The 19,462-nt window shown below is 45.3% G+C and overlaps 1 protein-coding gene across 1 annotated transcript; it reads right to left on the bottom strand.

Moving 5' to 3' along the window:
- Positions 1-11,056: 11,056 nt before the first annotated feature.
- Positions 11,057-19,100, bottom strand: LOC127925813 (zinc finger protein 572-like; the record flags this gene model as incomplete). Its single annotated transcript, XM_052511140.1, has 4 exons — positions 18,150-19,100; positions 17,804-17,867; positions 12,598-12,832; positions 11,057-11,478 (listed from the first exon to the last, which is right to left on the bottom strand). Coding segments are annotated over exons 3-4 (440 nt in total), but the record flags the coding sequence as incomplete, so codon positions are not given.
- Positions 19,101-19,462: the final 362 nt, after the last annotated feature.

Below are 19,462 nucleotides of genomic sequence, written 5' to 3'. Positions count from 1 at the left end.
AGATCTCCTGGTGGTCAGTACAGAGGCTTCATCCAGGTTGATGAGGAATATATATCTCCTGGAGGTCAGTACACTGCAGAAGCTTAATCCAGGTTGATGAGGAATATATATCTCCTGGTGGTCAGTACACTACAGAGGTTTCATCCAGGTTGATGAGGAATATATATCTCCTGGTGGTCAGTACACTGCAGAAGCTTAATCCAGGTTGATGAGGAATATATATCTCCTGGTGGTCAGTACACTACAGAGGTTTCATCCAGGTTGATGAGGAATATATATCTCCTGGAATGTGCGTCGAAGAATGTGCGTCAAGATGTCGTTCCCATAGCAACGATAAAACATTCCCTAACCAGAAACCGTGGATTGATGGCAGCATTCGCGTGAAACTGAAAGCGCGAACCACTGCTTTTAATCAGGGCAAGGTGTCTGGCAACATGACTGAATACAAACAGTGCAGCTATTCCTCCGCAAGGCAATTAAACAAGCTAAGCGTCAGTACAGAGACAAAGTGGAATCTCAATTCAACGGCTCAGACACAAGAGGCATGTGGCAGGGTCTACAGTCAATCACGGACTACAAGATGAAATCCAGCCCAGTCACGGACCAGGATGTCTTGCTCCCAGGCAGACTAAATAACTTTTTGCCCGCTTTGAGGACAATACAGTGCCACTGACACGGCCTGCAACGGAAACATGCGGTCTCTCCTTCACTGCAGCCGAGGTGAGTAAGACATTTAAACGTGTTAACCCTCGCAAGGCTGCAGGCCCAGACGGCATCCCCAGCCGCGCCCTCAGAGCATGCGCAGACCAGCTGGCCGGTGTGTTTACGGACATATTCAATCAATCCCTATACCAGTCTGCTGTTCCCACATGCTTCAAGAGGGCCACCATTGTTCCTGTTCCCAAGAAAGCTAAGGCAACTGAGCTAAACGACTACCGCCCGTAGCACTCACTTCCGTCATCATGAAGTGCTTTGAGAGACTAGTCAGGACCATATCACCTCCACCCTACCTGACACCCTAGACCCACTCCAATTTGCTTACCGCCCAAATAGGTCCACAGACGATGCAATCTCAACCACACTGCACACTGCCCTAACCCACCTGGACAAGAGGAATACCTATGTGAGAATGCTGTTCATCGACTACAGCTCGGCATTCAACACCATAGTACCCTCCAAGCTCGTCATCAAGCTCGAGACCCTGGGTCTCGACCCCGCCCTGTGCAACTGGGTACTGGACTTCCTGACGGGCCCCCCAGGTGGTGAGGGTAGGCAACAACATCTCTCCCGCTGATCCTCAACACGGGGGCCCCACAAGGGTGTGTTCTGAGCCCTTCCTGTACTCCCTGTTCACCCACGACTGCGTGGCCACGCACGCCTCCAACTCAATCATCAAGTTTGCGGACGACACAACAGTGGTAGGCTTGATTACCAACAACGACGAGACGGCCTACAGGAGGAGGTAAGGGCCCTCGGAGTGTGGTGTCAGGAAAATAACCTCACACTCAACGTCAACAAAACTAAGGAGATGATTGTGGACTTCAGGAAACAGCAGAGGGAACACCCCCTATCCACATCGATGGAACAGTAGTGGAGAGGGTAGCTAGTTTTAAGTTCCTCGGCATACATCACAGACAAACTGAATTGGTCCACTCACACTGACAGCGTCGTGAAGAAGGCGCAGCAGCGCCTATTCAACCTCAGGAGGCTGAAGAAATTCGGCTTGTCACCAAAAGCACTCACAAACTTCTACAGATGCACAATCGAGAGCATCCTGGCGGGCTGTATCACCGCCTGGTACGGCAACTGCTCCGCCCTCAACCGTAAGGCTCTCCAGAGGGTAGTGAGGACTGCACAACGCATCACCGGGGCAAACTACCTGCCCTCCAGGACACCTACACCACCCGTTGTTACAGGAAGGCCATAAAGATCATCAAGGACATCAACCACCCGAACCACTGCCTGTTCACCCCCGCTATCATCCAGAAGGCGAGGTCAGTACAGGTGCATCAAAGCTGGGACCGAGAGACTGAAAAACAGCTTCTATCTCAAGGCCATCAGACTGTTAAACAGCCACCACTAACAGTGAGTGGCTGCTGCCAACACACTGTCATTGACACTGACCCAACTCCAGCCATTTTAATAATGGGAATTGATGGGAATTATGTAAATATATCACTAGCCACTTTAAACAATGCTACCTTATATAATGTTACTTACCCTACATTATTCATCTCATATGCATATGTATATACTGTACTCTACATCATCGACTGCATCCTTATGTAACACATGTATCACTAGCCACTTTAACTATGCCACTTTGTATGTATATGTATATACTGTACTCGATACCATCTACTGTATGCTGCTCTGTACCATCACTCATTCATATATCCTTATGTACATATTCCTTATCCCCTTACACTGTGTATAAGACAGTAGTTTTGGAATTGTTAGTTAGATTACTTGTTGGTTATCACTGCATTGTCGGAACTAGAAGCACAAGCATTTCGCTACACTCGCATTTAACATCTGCTAACCATGTGTATGTGACAAATAAAATTTGATTTGATTTGATTTGCAGAAGCTTAATCCAGGTTGATGAGGAATATATATCTCCTGATGGTCAGTACACTGCAGAGGCTTCATCCAGGTTGATGAGGAATATATATCTCCTGGAGGTCAGTACACTACAGAGGTTTCATCAAGGTTGATGAGGAATATATATCTCCTGATGGTCAGTACACTGCAGAGGCTTCATCCAGGTTGATGAGGAATATATATCTCCTGGAGGTCAGTACACTGCAGAGGCTTCATCCAGGTTGATGAGGAATATATATCTCCTGGTGGTCACTACAGAGGTTTCATCCAGGTTGATGAGGAATATATATCTCCTGATGGTCAGTACACTGCAGAGGCTTCATCCAGGTTGATGAGGAATATATATCTCAAGGAGGTCAGTACACTACAGAGGTTTCATCCAGGTTGATGAGGAATATATATCTCCTGGTGGTCACTACAGAGGTTTCATCCAGGTTGATGAGGAATATATATCTCCTGGTGGTCAGTACACTGCAGAGGTTTCATCCAGGTTGATGAGGAATATATCTCCTGGTGGTCAGTACACTATAGAGGCTTCATCCAGGTTGATGAGGAATATATATCTCCTGGTGGTCAGTACACTATAGAGGCTTCATCCAGGTTGATGAGGAATATATATCTCCTGGTGGTCAGTACACTACAGAGGTTTCATCCAGGTTGATGAGGAATATATATCTCCTGGTGGTCAGTACACTATAGAGGCTTCATCCAGGTTGATGAGGAATATAAAGATCTCCTGGTGGTCAGCACACTGCAGAAGCTTCATCCAGGTTGATGAGGGATATATATCTCCTGGTGGTCAGTACACTACAGAGGCTTCATCCAGGTTGATGAGGAATATATATCTCCTGGTGGTCAGTACACTACAGAGGCTTCATCCAGGTTGATGAGGAATATAAAGATCTCCTGGTGGTCACTACAGAGGCTTCATCCAGGTTGATGAGGAATATAAAGATCTCCTGGTGGTCAGTACACTACAGAGGTTTCATCCAGGTTGATGAGGAATATAAAGATCTCCTGGTGGTCAGTACACTATAGAGGTTTTATCCAGGTTGATGAGGAATATAAAGATCTCCTGGTGGTCACTACAGAGGCTTCATCCAGGTCCATGATCCTGTGGATGAACTGTAATAATGTGCAATCATTTTTCCAAATGGTATCTGAGTTGTTTAAAAACATATGAAATGTAATCCTAAAGTGGAACGGGGTAAGACCAGGAGTTTATATTCACTCACTGCACCAGCTGGCTACTGTTGTCTTGCCGATAGTGTATAACCCACCAGCTGTTGTTTACATAAATGCATAGGCCTCCACCCCGGGTTTTACCAGAGGCTACTGTTGTCTTGCCGATAGAGTGTATAACCCACCAGCTGTTGTTTACATAAATGCATAGGCCTCCACCCCGGGTTTTACCAGAGGCTACTGTTGTCTTGCCGATAGAGTGTATAACCCGCCAGCTGTTGTTTACATAAATGCATAGGCCCCAGCCCCGGGTTTTACCAGAGGCTACTGTTGTCTTGCCGATAGAGTGTATAACCCACCAGCTGTTGTTTACATAAATGCATAGGCCTCCACCCCGGGTTTTACCAGAGGCTACTGTTGTCTTGCCGATAGAGTGTATAACCCGCCAGCTGTTGTTTACATAAATGCATAGGCCTCCACCCCGGGTTTTACCAGAGGCTACTGTTGTCTTGCCGATAGAGTGTATAACCCACCAGCTGTTGTTTACATAAATGCATAGGCCTCCACCCCGGGTTTTACCAGAGGCTACTGTTGTCTTGCCGATAGAGTGTATAACCCACCAGCTGTATGTTCTTAGCGTCGTCATACAGCCACGACTCGGTGAAACATAAGATATTACAGTTTTTAACATGCCGTTGGTAGGATATACATGCTTTCAGTTCGTCCCATTTTATTTCCCAGTGATTGAACGTCAGCTAGCAGAACAGAAGGCAAGGGCAAATTAGGTTTGTATGTTCCTGGTATCCAATAAGGAGGGGACTTGGGTTTGTATCTTCCTGGTATCCAATAAGGAGGGGACTTGGGTTTGTGTCTTCCTGGTATCCAATAAGGAGGGGACTTGGGTTTGTATCTTCCTGGTATCCAATAAGGAGGGGACTTGGGTTTGTGTCTTCCTGGTATCCAATAAGGAGGACTTGGGTTTGTATCTTCCTGGTATCCAATAAGGAGGGGACTTGGGTTTGTGTCTTCCTGGTATCCAATAAGGAGGGGACTTGGGTTTGTATGTTCCTGGTATCCAATAAGGAGGGGACTTGGGTTTGTATCTTCCTGGTATCCAATAAGGAGGGGTCTTGGGTTTGTATCTTCCTGGTATCCAATAAGGAGGGGACTTGGGTTTGTATCTTCCTGGTATCCAATAAGGAGGGGACTTGGGTTTGTATCTTCCTGATATCCAATAAGGAGGGGACTTGGGTTTGTATGTTCCTGGTATCCAATAAGGAGGGGTCTTGGGTTTGTATCTTCCTGGTATCCAATAAGGAGGGGACTTGGGTTTGTATCTTCCTGGTATCCAATAAGGAGGGGACTTGGGTTTGTGTCTTCCTGATATCCAATAAGGAGGGACTTGGGTTTGTGTCTTCCTGGTATCCAATAAGGAGGGGACTTGGGTTTGTATCTTCCTGATATCCAATAAGGAGGGGACTTGGGTTTGTGTCTTCCTGGTATCCAATAAGGAGGGGACTTGGGTTTGTGTCTTCCTGGTATCCAATAAGGAGGGGACTTGGGTTTGTGGTATCCAATAAGGAGGGGACTTGGGTTTGTATCTTCCTGGTATCCAATAAGGAGGGGACTTGGGTTTGTATCTTCCTGGTATCCAATAAGGAGGGGACTTGGGTTTGTATCTTCCTGATATCCAATAAGGAGGGGACTTGGGTTTGTGTCTTCCTGGTATCCAATAAGGAGGGGACTTGGGTTTGTGTCTTCCTGGTATCCAATAAGGAGGGGACTTGGGTTTGTATCTTCCTGGTATCCAATAAGGAGGGGACTTGGGTTTGTATCTTCCTGGTATCCAATAAGGAGGGGACTTGGGTTTGTATCTTCCTGGTATCCAATAAGGAGGGGACTTGGGTTTGTATCTTCCTGGTATCCAATAAGGAGGGGACTTGGGTTTGTATGTTCCTGGTATCCAATAAGGAGGGGACTTGGGTTTGTATCTTCCTGGTATCCAATAAGGAGGGGACTTGGGTTTGTATCTTCCTGGTATCCAATAAGGAGGGGACTTGGGTTTGTGTCTTCCTGGTATCCAATAAGGAGGGGACTTGGGTTTGTGTCTTCCTGGTATCCAATAAGGAGGGGACTTGGGTTTGTGTCTTCCTGGTATCCAATAAGGAGGGGACTTGGGTTTGTGTCTTCCTGGTATCCAATAAGGAGGGGACTTGGGTTTGTGTCTTCCTGGTATCCAATAAGGAGGGGACTTGGGTTTGTATCTTCCTGGTATCCAATAAGGAGGGGACTTGGGTTTGTGTCTTCCTGGTATCCAATAAGGAGGGGACTTGGGTTTGTGTCTTCCTGATATCCAATAAGGAGGGGACTTGGGTTTGTGTCTTGCTGGTATCCAATAAGGAGGACTTGGGTTTGTGTCTTCCTGGTACCCAATAAGGAGGGGACTTGGGTTTGTGTCTTCCTGGTATCCAATAAGGAGGGGACTTGGGTTTGTGTCTTCCTGGTATCCAATAAGGAGGGGACTTGGGTTTGTGTCTTCCTGATATCCAATAAGGAGGGGACTTGGGTTTGTGTCTTGCTGGTATCCAATAAGGAGGGGACTTGGGTTTGTATGTTCCTGGTATCCAATAAGGAGGGGACTTGGGTTTGTGTCTTCCTGGTATCCAATAAGGAGGGGACTTGGGTTTGTGTCTTCCTGATATCCAATAAGGAGGGGACTTGGGTTTGTGTCTTGCTGGTATCCAATAAGGAGGGGACTTGGGTTTGTATGTTCCTGGTACCCAATAAGGAGGGGACTTGGTTTGTGTCTTCCTGGTATCCAATAAGGAGGGGACTTGGGTTTGTGTCTTCCTGGTATCCAATAAGGAGGGGACTTGGGTTTGTGTCTTGCTGGTATCCAATAAGGAGGGGACTTGGGTTTGTATGTTCCTGATATCCAATAAGGAGGGGACTTGGGTTTGTGTCTTCCTGGTATCCAATAAGGAGGGGACTTGGGTTTGTGTCTTGCTGGTATCCAATAAGGAGGGGACTTGGGTTTGTGTCTTCCTGGTATCCAATAAGGAGGGGACTTGGGTTTGTATGTTCCTGGTATCCAATAAGGAGGGGACTTGGGTTTGTATCTTCCTGGTATCCAATAAGGAGGGGACTTGGGTTTGTATCTTCCTGGTATCCAATAAGGAGGGACTTGGGTTTGTGTCTTCCTGGTATCCAATAAGGAGGGGACTTGGGTTTGTATGTTCCTGGTATCCAATAAGGAGGGGACTTGGGTTTGTGTCTTCCTGATATCCAATAAGGAGGGGACTTGGGTTTGTGTCTTCCTGGTATCCAACAAGGAGGGGACTTGGGTTTGTGTCTTCCTGGTATCCAATAAGGAGGGGACTTGGGTTTGTGTCTTCCTGGTATCCAATAAGGAGGGGACTGGGTGGAGCATCTCAGATAGAACCAAGTTGCAACGTGGCCGGAGAGGTTTGCGTGTAACAACTTCCTGTGGAGTTGTGGAGGAAAGCTGTGGAACATTCCTTTAATGATATATACCCAGTGATTCTTGTAGAATATAACTTAGAAATATTTATATGAGTTTAGTTCAACTGTCATACCCCATCTGAACCCAAAATATAAAATTGTTTTGCTCTAATGTTTGTAAACAATGTACATTTTTATCAAACACTTTTGTAGACTTAAAACTATACATTTTGATATCATAGATGGTCAGTCCTTGCATTCATTGCTCGGTCTATGCATTTGAGAGTGGTTACATTTCTCCAGGCCAGTTCCTCAGCTTTTTACCAAAACAGGGGCGGGGTGTCCCCTTTGTTATTGTTATAATTAAGGACTCTAGCTTTAATGATTTATATTTTATAGGAGAATCCCTCTTTTCTTACATTAGTACCCCAGGTCATCTGAGGTTTCATTACATACAGTCGAGAAGAACTACTGAATATAAGATCAGCGTCAACTCACCATCAGTACGACCAAGAATATGATTTTCACGACGCGGATCCTGTGTTCTGCCTTTCAACCAGGACAACGGAATGGATCCCAGTCGGCGACCCCCCAAAAAAACGAATCCGTAAAAGAGGGAAACGAGGCGGTCTTCTGGTCAGACTCCGGAGACGGGCACATCGTGCACCACTCCCTAGCATTCTTCTCGCCAATGTCCAGTCTCTTGACAACAAGGTTGATGAAATCCGAGCAAGGGAAGCATTCCAGAGGGACATCAGAGACTGTAACGTTCTTTGCTTCATGGAAACATGGCTCACTGGAGAGACGCTATCGGAGGCGGTGCAGCCAGCGGGTTTCTCCACGCATCACGCCGACAGAAACAAACATCTTTCTGGTAAGAAGAGGGGCGGGGGCGTATGCCTTATGGCTAACGAGACATGGTGTGATCAAAGAAACAAACAGGAACTCAAATCCTTCTGTTCACCTGATTTAGAATTCCTCACAATCAAATGTCGACCGCATTATCTACCAAGAGAATTCTCTTCGATTATAATCACAGCCGTATATATTCCCCCCCAAGCAGACACATCGATGGCTCTGAACAAACTGTATTTGACTCTTTGCAAACTGGAAACCATACATCCTGAGGCTGCATTCATTGTAGCTGGGGATTTTAACAAGGCTAATCTGAAAAGAAGACTCCCTAAATTGTATCAGCATATCGATTGCGCAACCAGGGCTGGAAAAACCTTGGATCATTGTTACTCTAACTTCCGCAACGCATATAAGGCCCTGCCCCGCCCTCCTTTCGGAAAAGCTGGCCACGACTCCATTTTGTTGCTCCCTGCCTACAGACAGAAACTAAAACAAGAAGCTCCCACGCTGAGGTCTGTCCAACGCTGGTCCGACCAATCTGATTCCACACTCCAAGACTGCTTCCATCACGTGGACTGGGATATGTTTCGTATTGCGTCAGATAACAACATTGACGAATACGCTGATTCGGTGTGCGAGTTCATTAGAACGTGCGTTGAAGATGTTGTTCCCATAGCAACGATTAAAACATTCCCTAACCAGAAACCGTGGATTGATGGCAGCATTCGCGTGAAACTGAAAGCGCGAATCACTGCTTTTAATCAGGGCAAGGTGACTGGTAACATGACCGAATACAAACAGTGCAGCTATTCCCTCCGCAAGGCTATCAAACAAGCTAAGCGTCAGTACAGAGACAAAGTAGAATCTCAATTCAACGGCTCAGACACAAGAGGTATGTGGCAGGGTCTACAGTCAATCACGGACTACAAGAAGAAAACGGACCAGGATGTCTTGCTCCCAGGCAGACTAAATCACTTTTTTGCCCGCTTTGAGGACAATACAGTGCCACTGACACAGCCTGCAAGGAAAACATGCGGACTCTCCTTCACTGCAGCCGAGGTGAGTAAGACATTTAAACGTGTTAACCCTCGCAAGGCTGCAGGCCCAGACGGCATCCCCAGCCGCGCCCTCAGAGCATGCGCAGACCAGCTGGCCGGTGTGTTTACGGACATATTCAATCAATCCCTATACCAGTCTGCTGTTCCCACATGCTTCAAGAGGGCCACCATTGTTCCTGTTCCCAAGAAAGCTAAGGTAACTGAGCTAAACGACTACCGCCCCGTAGCACTCACTTCCGTAATCATGAAGTGCTTTGAGAGACTAGTCAAGGACCATATCACCTCCATCCTACCTGACACCCTAGACCCACTCCAATTTGCTTACCGCCCAAATAGGTCCACAGACGATGCAATCTCAACCACACTGCACACTGCCCTAACCCATCTGGACAAGAGGAATACCTATGTGAGAATGCTGTTCATCGACTACAGCTCGGCATTCAACACCATAGTACCCTCCAAGCTCGTCATCAAGCTCGAGACCCTGGGTCTCGACCCCGCCCTGTGCAACTGGGTACTGGACTTCCTGACGGGCCGCCCCCAGGTGGTGAGGGTAGGCAACAACATCTCCACCCCGCTGATCCTCAACACTGGGGCCCCACAAGTGTGCGTTCTGAGCCCTCTCCTGTACTCCCTGTTCACCCACGACTACGTGGCCACGCACGCCTCCAACTCAATCAATCAAGTTTGCGGACGACACAACAGTAGTAGGCTTGATTACCAACAACGACGAGACGGCTTACAGGGAGGAGGTGAGGGCCCTCTGAGTGTGGTGTCAGGAAAATAACCTCACACTCAACGTCAACAAAACTAAGGAGATGATTGTGGACTTCAGGAAACAGCAGAGGGAACACCCCCCTATCCACATCGATGGAACAGTAGTGGAGAGGGTAGTAAGTTTTAAGTTCCTCGGCATACACATCACAGACAAACTGATTTGGTCTACTCACACAGACAGCATCGTGAAGAAGGCGCAGCAGCGCCTCTTCAACCTCAGGAGGCTGAAGAAATTTGGCTTGTCACCAAAAGCACTCACAAACTTCTACAGATGCACAATCGAGAGCATCCTGGCGGGCTGTATCACCGCCTGGTATGCATCACCGGGGGCAAACTACCTGCCCTCCAGGACACCTACACCACCCGATGTTACAGGAAGGCCATAAAGATCATCAAGGACAACAACCACCCTAGCCACTGCCTGTTCACCCCGCTATTATCCAGAAGGCGAGGTCAGTACAGGTGCATCAAAGCTGGGACCGAGAGACAGAAAAACAGCTTCTATCTCAAGGCCATCAGACTGTTAAACAGCCACCACTAACATTGAGTGGCTGCTGCCAACACACTGACACTGACTCAACTCCAACCACTTTAATAATGGGAATTGATGGGAAATGAAGTAAAATATATCACTAGCCACTTTAAACAATGCTACCTAATATGATGTTACATACCCTACATTATTCATCTCATATGCATACGTATATACTGTACTCTACATCATCGACTGCATCCTTATGTAATACATGTATCACTAGCCATTTTAACTATGCCACTTTGTTTACATACTCATCTCATATGTATATACTGTACTCAATACCATCTACTGTATCTTGCCTATGCTGCTCTGTACCATCACTCATTCATATATCTTTATGTACATATTCTTTATCCCCTTACACTGTGTATAAGACAGTAGTTTTGGAATTGTTAGTTAGATTACTTGTTGGTTATTACGGCATTGTCGGAATTAGAAGCACAAGCATTTCGCTACATTCACATTAACATCTGCTAACCATGTGTATGTGACAAATAAAATTAGATTTGATTTGATTTGATACTTCGTTTTATTAGTAGTTGGTGTGTAACTAAACCGGTCTGACATAATAAGGTGTGACCATGACATGTGACAGAACATGTACTCACCAAAAGCAGGATCCTCCTCCTCCTTCACTATGACCTTCAGTCCTGGTACACCAGCTTCAGCTTGACCCAGGCTCTCTCCAGCATGTGACAGTTGGAGCCCACCACTAGGGGGCAGCGTAACGGTCTCTTCCGCATGCGCCTGCTTCCTGTGTCTCCTCAGACTGGAGGCAGTGAAGAAGTCCTTGTGACAGTAGGGGCAGCGGTAACCTTTTACCCCGGTGTGTGTCCTCTGGTGTGCCCTTAGGAACCCCGGCTGGGTGAAACTCTTCCTGCACTCGGAGCAGCTGTACGGTCTCTCCTCGGAGAAGCTCTGCTGGTGTCTCTTCAGGTCTCCCAGGGAGAGGAACCTTTTACCACAGTCGGGGCAGGGGTGTGGTCTCTCCTTGATGTGTACCTACACCCAGGACCCCATTGGAAATAAGTGTATTTAAATTAAACATTTTTTTTTTAACGATCAGAGTTTTTGCTTTGGACAATAAGTGCTCAATCTACAAAACTTGAAATGCACAATTATTATTAAAAACATTTTTTTTTTTTTTTTTTTTTTGGGGGGGGGGGGTTGTACAAACATTGGCTAATGAATGAAAATACCCTAAATATATTGTTTGACTAAAGTGATCCTTTAACATGGAATCTGCATTTGGTGGAACTGCCACGTCCATTTAGGATATTACAATAATAAAGAAGTTACTGAAAACGATGAACACTTTACTTTTCCCTCGGACATCATTGCACGCGCTAGAACACCATATTTGTTGGTGCGCTGCTGGACCCTCAACAACATTAGCGCCTGGGTGAACAGTCTGGGTGAACAGTCTGGGTGAACAGTCTGGGTGAACGGCCTGGGTGAACAGTCTGGGTGAACAGTCTGGGTGAACAGTCTGGGTGAACAGTCTGGGTGAACGGTCTGGGTGAACAACAGTCTGGGTGAACAGTCTGGGTGAACAGTCTGGGTGAAGTCTGGGTGAGTCTGGGTGAACGGTCTGGGTGAACAGTCTGGGTGAACGGTCTGGGTCAACAGTGGGTGAACTGGGTGAACAGCCTGGGTGAACAGTCTGGGTGAACAGTCTGGGTGAAGTCTGGGTGAACAGTCTGGGTGAACAGTCTGGGTGAACAGTCTGTGAACTGGGTGAACAGCCTGTCTCTGGGTGAACGGTGAAAGTCTGGGTCAACAGTCTGGGTGAACAGTCTGGGTGAACAGTCTGGGTGAACAGTCTGGGTGAACCACTGTTTCCCCCGTTACGGATTTCAGCTTTAACACTTTCATTGTCCTCTGGGATTTCTTTGTTTTTAAAATGGTTTTAAACTGAACAACAATTTAAATAAAGAAATAGGGGATACATCCCAAATGTTCCTGTCATCTATCCTATATAGGATCCAAGTGCGTCCCAAATGGGATCCCAAGATCCCATGGTAATAGGATCCCATTTGGGACATACTTTTGACCAGAGCCCAATGGTAATAGGATCCCATTTGGGACCAGAGCCCAATGGTCAAAATCAACTGAACCTACCCTCTGGTGTGACTCCATGTAGCCCCGGGCTGAGAAGCGTTGACCACAGTCTGGACAGGAGAAGGGCTTCTCTCCCTGTGGGTGGTCAGGTGGACACGCAGCTTGTAGAAGGTAGAGAACTGCTCTCCGCACTTCTGACAGGTGTTGGAAGTGTTGTTGTGGTTCTGCTGGTGTTGGACAGGTAGTCCTCCCGGTGTAGAGGGGACGGAGCTGGGAGGAGGGGCAGGACTGTCTCCTGTGGGAATGAGAGAGGTTTACTCTCTAATATATATATATATAATATATTCTGCCTGCGACTATGGAACCCTGACCTGTTCACCAGACATGCTACCTTCCCGGATCTGCTGTTTTGGACTCTCTCTCTCTACCACACCTGCTGTCTCTAACTGAAAGCTCAGCTATGAAAAGCCAACTGACATTTACTCCTGAGGTGCACCCTCTACAACCACTGTGATTATTATTATTATTATTTGACCATGCTGGTCATCTATGAACGTTTGAACGTCTTGGCCATGTACTGTTATAATCTCCACCCGGCACAGCCAGAAGAGGACTGGCCACCCCTCTTAGCCTGGTTCCTCTCTAGGTTTCTTTCTAGGTTCCTGCCTTTCTAGGGAGTACCTCCTAGCCACCGTGCTTCTACATCAGCATTGCTGTTTGGGGTTTTAGGCTGGGATTCTATACAGCACTTTGTGACATTGGCTGATGTAAAAGGGCTTTATAAATACATTTGATTGATTGATTGATTGAGGTTAGACCAGAACCATGTGTTTAGACAGCTGGGCGATTAAGGCTTCAGCATTATGATGCATTTACCCATGAAACTCCATTAACATTAGCATAACCCATGTTAGACCATGTTAGCACTCCATTAGCACTCCATATAACCCATGTTAGCACCCCATTAGCATAACCCATGTTAGCACTCCATTCGCACTCCATTAGCACCCATGTTAGCACCCCATTAGCATAACCCATGTTAGCACTCCATTAGCACCCATCCATTAGCATAACCCATGTTAGCACCCCATTAGCACTCCCCATGTAGCATAACCCATGCATAACCCATGTTAGCACCCCATTAGCATAACCCATTCGCACTCCATTAGCACTCCATTAGCACCCCATTAGCATAACCCATGTTAGTTAGCACATTGGCATAACATTAGCATAACATTGGAAACATTTAAATAATTCTATGTCACTATGTCTAGAATTAGAACAAAATTACAATTTCCAAGTTGGTCCAACGCTCTAAATATATGTCTCTGGGTTAGACCAGTGGCCACCAGACCTGGGTTCAAATACTATCTGAAATCTTTCAGATACTGTTTGTGTTTGCTCTAGCTTGCCAGGAGTACCAGATGGGCGGGGTTTGCGTTTTTTTTGCGTCTACTCTTATTGGTTCCATTGCGCAAGACTTCTATTCTTATTGGTTCAATTAAGCCCAATTAGTCCCAGATAAAGTATTTGGAATGACTTCAAATACACTAAACAAAAATATAAAACGCAACATGTCAAGTTTTGGTCCCATGTTTCACGAGCTGAAATAAAATATCCCAGAAATTTCCCATAAAAAAGCTTATTTCTCTCACATTTTGTGCATAAATTTCTTTACATCCTGTTAGTGAGCATTTCTCCTTTGCCACGATAATCCATCCACCTGACAGTGTGGCATATCAAGAAGCTGATTAAAACTTCTTATGGCTGCAGGGGCAGTATTGAGTAGCTTGGATGAAAGGTGCGCAGAGGTGCCCAGAGTAAACGACCTGCTCCTCAGTCTCAGTTGATAATATATGCATATTATTATTAGTATTGGATAGAAAACACTGAAGTTTCTAAAACTGTTTGAATGATGTCTGTGAGTATAACAGAACTCATATGGCAGGCAAAAACCTGAGAAGAAATCCAAACAGGAAGTGAGAAATCTGAGGTTGGTCGATTTTCAACCCAGGCCCTATTGAATTCACAGTGGGATATGGATGAAGTTGCACTTCCTAGGGCTTCCACTAGATGTCAACCGTCTTTAGAAACTTGAATGAGGCATCTACTGTGTTGTGGACCTGAATAAGAGGTGAATGAGTCAGGTTACTGGCAGAGAGCCATTTCCTGGTCACGCGTATTCCACATGATATCGACCTGCATTCCATTGCTTCTCTAGACACAAAGGAATTCTCCAGTTGGAACTTCATTGAAGATGTATTGAAGATTTATGATAACAAAACCCTAAAGATTGATTATATACTTAGTTTGAAATGTTTCTTCGACCTGTGGGATCTGCACGACCTGCACGAGCGTTTGGATATGTGTACCTAACGCGCTAACAAAAGTAGCTACATGGACATTAATAGACACTATCGAACAAATCAAGCATTTATTGTGGAACTAGGATTCCTGTGAGTGCATTCTGATGAAGATCATCAAAGGTAAGGGAATATTTATAATGTGATTTCTTGTTTCTGTTGACTCCAACATGCGGGAAAAAAAGGTATTTCTTTTCTGAGAGCCGTTTGCTTTTTCCGTTTTTTTTTTTTAAATATCTGACACAGCTTTTGCATTAAGGAGAGGTATATCTATAATTCCATGTGTATTATCATCTATATTTATGATGAGTATTTCTGTTGAATCGATGTGGCTATGCAAAATCACTGGATGTTTTTGGAACTAGTGAACGTAATGTAAACTCAGATTTTTTTATATAAATATGAACTTTATCAAACAAAACATACATGTATTGTGTCACATGAAGTCTTATGGGTGTCATCTGATGAAGATCATCAAAAGGTTAGTGATTATTTTTATCTCTATTTGTGCTTTGTGACTCCTCTCTTTGACTGGAAAAATGGCTGAGTTTTTCTTTGGCTTGGTGGTGACCTAACATAATCATTTGTGGTGCTTTCGCTGTAAAGCCTATTTGAAATCGGACACTGTGGTGGGATTAACAACAAGATTACCTTTAAAACGGTATAAGATACATGTATGTTTGAGGAATTTTAATTATGAGATTTCTGTTGTTTTGAATTTGGCGCCCTGCACTTTCACTGGCTGTTGTCATTTCATCGGGATGGCCGAGGTTTTAATTAAACAGCAACAGCAGTCAGGTCGAGACCCTGGTGAGGACAACGAGCACCCAGATGAGCTTACATGAGACGGTTTCTGACAGTTCATGCAGAAATTCTTTGGTTGTGCAAATCAAAGTTTATCATTTTAAAAGGCAAATTGATCATTAGAAATCCGGCTTCTTCACCAGCCACCCGGACTTTTGCAATTATGTTAGCACAGCTGAAAATGGTTGTTCTGATTAAAGAAACAATAAAACTGGCCTTCTTTAGACTAGTTGAAAATGTATCTGGAGCAACAGCATTTGTGGGGAGTTCGATTACAGGCTCAAAATGGCCAGAAACAAAAATTACTTCCACAGTGAAAATCAATCGTCATTCTATTCAAAAAAGGCGTTCTGAGAAATGAAGGTTAATCCATGCGAGAAATTGCCAAGAAACAAGATCTCCACATTTACGCTGTGTACTACTCCCTTCACAGAACAGTGCAAACTGGCTCTAACCAGAATAGAAAGAAACTGGGGGCCCCGGTGCACAACTGAGCAAGAGGACAAGTACATTAGACTGTCTAGTTGCAGCTTCATTAAATAGTACCCGCAAAACACCAGTCTCAGCGCAGCAGTTTGAAGAAACTGTCGACTCAGGGATGCTGGCCTTCTAGGCAGAGTTGCAAAGAAAAAGCCATATCTCAGACTGGCCAATAAAAATAAAAGATTAAGATGGGCAAAAAAGAATACAGAGTTCCTCAATTTGCCTTTTAAAATGATAAACTTTGATTAGCTAACACAACGTGCCATTGGAACACAGGAGTGATGGATGCTGATAACAACCTCTGTTCATCGCCTATGTAGATAATTTAAAAAACAGCGTTTCCAGCTACAATAGTAATTTACAATATTAACAATGTCCACACTGTATTTATGATCAATCTGATGTTATTTTAAATGCAAAACTCAAAATGTATTTTCTTTCAAAAAACAAGGACATTTCTAAGTGACCCCCAAACTTTTCAAGAGGTTAGTGGAACATTGTTTTTATACTGAATAATGTTCAAAGAGTCCAGAGGCATATTTACACTGATTGTACAAAACATTAGAAACACCTTCCTCCCCTAATATTGAGTTGCAACTCACCCTTTGATCTCAGAACAGACTAAATTTGTCAGGGAGGATCATGGACTCCACAAGGTGTCTAAAGAGTTGAAGGGATGCTGGCCCATGTTGACTGGCCAATGCTTCCCATGTCAAGTTGGCTGGATGTCCTTTGGGTGGTGGACAATTCTTGATACACACAGGAAACTGTTAAGTATCAAAAACCCAGCAGCATTGCAGTTCTTGACACAAACTGGTTTTATGGCTCCTACTACCCTGTTCAAAGGCACAAATCTTTTATCTTGCCCATTCACCCTCTGAATGGGTTTTCACACACACATCACAGCACACACACACACACACACTTGACACACACACACACACATCTACACACACACACACACACATCTACACACACACACACACACAATAATGTCATAGTTTGTCTCATCTACACTGGCTTTCATAACCTGTCTCCTCCCCTTCATCTACACTGATTGAAGAGGATTTAACAAACACCAATTTGTACACCAATAAGGGATCATAGCTTTCACCCGTCTCCTCCCCTTCATCTACACTGATTGAAGAGGATTTAACAAGCGACACCAATAAGGATCATAGCTTTCAGCTGGATTCCCCTGGTCAGTCTGTGTTTATTTAAAAATATATATAGACCTTTATTTAACTAGGCAAGTCAGTTAAAAACAAATTCTTAGTTATAATGACGGCCTACCAGAAGGCAAAAGGCCTCCTGCGGGGATGGGGATTACACACACATACACACACATACACATACATATATATATATATAAATAAATGTCATGGAAAGAGCTGGTGTTCTTAATGTTTTGTACACTCAGTGTATATTGTGGACCTCAAAGGGCCAGCAACTCACTTGAACATGATTTGTATAGCAGCAACATGTCTTCCTAAACCACCCGTCAGTACCTTGAGGTACTACGGCCCTTTATCAATGGGGGCCGGCCTGGGTGATTTATGGAACTTGAACATGATTTGCATAGTAGCAACATGTCTTCCTAGACCACCTGTCAGTACCTTGAGCCCGACGGACATCCTCTTGCTCTGGCAGCACATCCACTACAGCCTGAAGTTTAGAATTCTAAAATGAGGCAACAATGAGAAGTTAAAGACAGTTAAAACCTGTTGAGAAGTTATTGTACAGCTTGTTGTCTTGGAGTCGTGTCTCAAATAGCACCCTAATCCCTATATTGTGCACTACTTTTTTACCAGGCACCAGAACCAATCCCTATTCCTAAATAGTACACTACCTTTGACCAGGGCCCATAGGGCTGAGTAACTGATTATAGCCAGCTCCTGTCAAAAGTAGTGCACTATATAAGGAGTAGGGTGCCAATTGAGACACAGCCCTAGTCCTCCCCACCTTGTTACTGGTATCGTCCTGTTGGACAAGCAGCTCCTGTTGGTGTGGCAGCACATCTCCAGCAGCTCTTAGTCTAGTCGACCCTCAGCGTGACCCCTTCCGTGTCTCAACAAGGCTCCTGATTGGTAGAAGCTCTTCCCACAGTCAGGTGCAAGGCAGCGGTAGGGCTTCTCCCCCGTGTGGCTCTTCTGGTGTATCCTAAAGGAGGACTGCTGAGAGAAGCTCTTCCCACACACGGTGCAGTGGAACGGCTTCTCTCCCGTGTGGGTCTTCATGTGTCGGTCCCGGGACTGTTTTGTAGTGAAGAGTCGTCCACACACAGAGCAAGGGAAAGACTTCTTAGTGGATGATGTTGTGTTGTCGAGGTTGTTCTGTTGTACTACAGGGACATCAGACTCGCACCACACTCCTCTCTCTTCCGCTGAAACCTTTGAGGCCAGTGTTTCACGGTGATGGAGATAATCGTGGTTTTCCAACACCATCTCCCGCTGGCTCAACAGTGAGCTCTGGTCACCATGGTTACAGTCAGCTCCAGCGTTGTGGCGAAGAGGAGACAGGTTGGACACTTGGTCTACAGACTCCTGTAGCAGAGAACAGCACAGGCAAGGCTTCACCCTTACAGGTAAACAATTTAAACAAATTCAGCACTTGGTTCAGTCTAGTCCGCTGGACCCTGAGTTAGGAACATCACTACACTGCTGTGCTGTATCGTCTCCTGCCGGTTACTAAAGTTTAAAAAAAACTCAAATCAAGAAGTTGTGTTTTTGTTCATAATGCGAAACAACACAGTTAACGCTAGACACATAAAATGGTGACTATGTGATTAGCTAAAAACGACATTGTTATTACAACCAACAATTCAACTGACAGCAGACACTAGTTAGCATCGGCGACAAGCCAGCAAGCGAGCTACATGAAATATTTACACTCATATATATTGAAAGAAAGCGGTTCCTTCCCCCCCCCAGACAAGTTTCCTGTCACCTCATCCATGATGTGTTGTTTAAGATGGTCCCACCGGGCAGGAATATCACAGGGATGACATACGGGTCATCGGCAGGTCAGGAAAGTTGTCATGTCAACCAGGACAGGGGTCGGGAAAGTTGTCATGTCAACCAGGACAGGGCCACGGCTAACGGTAGCTAAACCTGTTAACCTGTTAAGTCTGTTGCCCAGGACAACACATATGACGGTGATCTCCAAAAGTCGCCGTTCAACGAAGTCCCGTGGCCGATGATCGTCAGACAAAAGCGAAGTTCATAGCTGAATAGTTGTATTAGCAAATGGGAAGATAAGAAGCTACCATCCGCCAA

The sequence above is a fragment of the Oncorhynchus keta genome, unplaced genomic scaffold (genome assembly GCF_023373465.1).
Source record: "Oncorhynchus keta strain PuntledgeMale-10-30-2019 unplaced genomic scaffold, Oket_V2 Un_contig_6299_pilon_pilon, whole genome shotgun sequence".
Lineage (NCBI taxonomy): Eukaryota > Metazoa > Chordata > Actinopteri > Salmoniformes > Salmonidae > Oncorhynchus > Oncorhynchus keta.
This window is presented reverse-complemented; position numbering and strand designations above follow the sequence as displayed.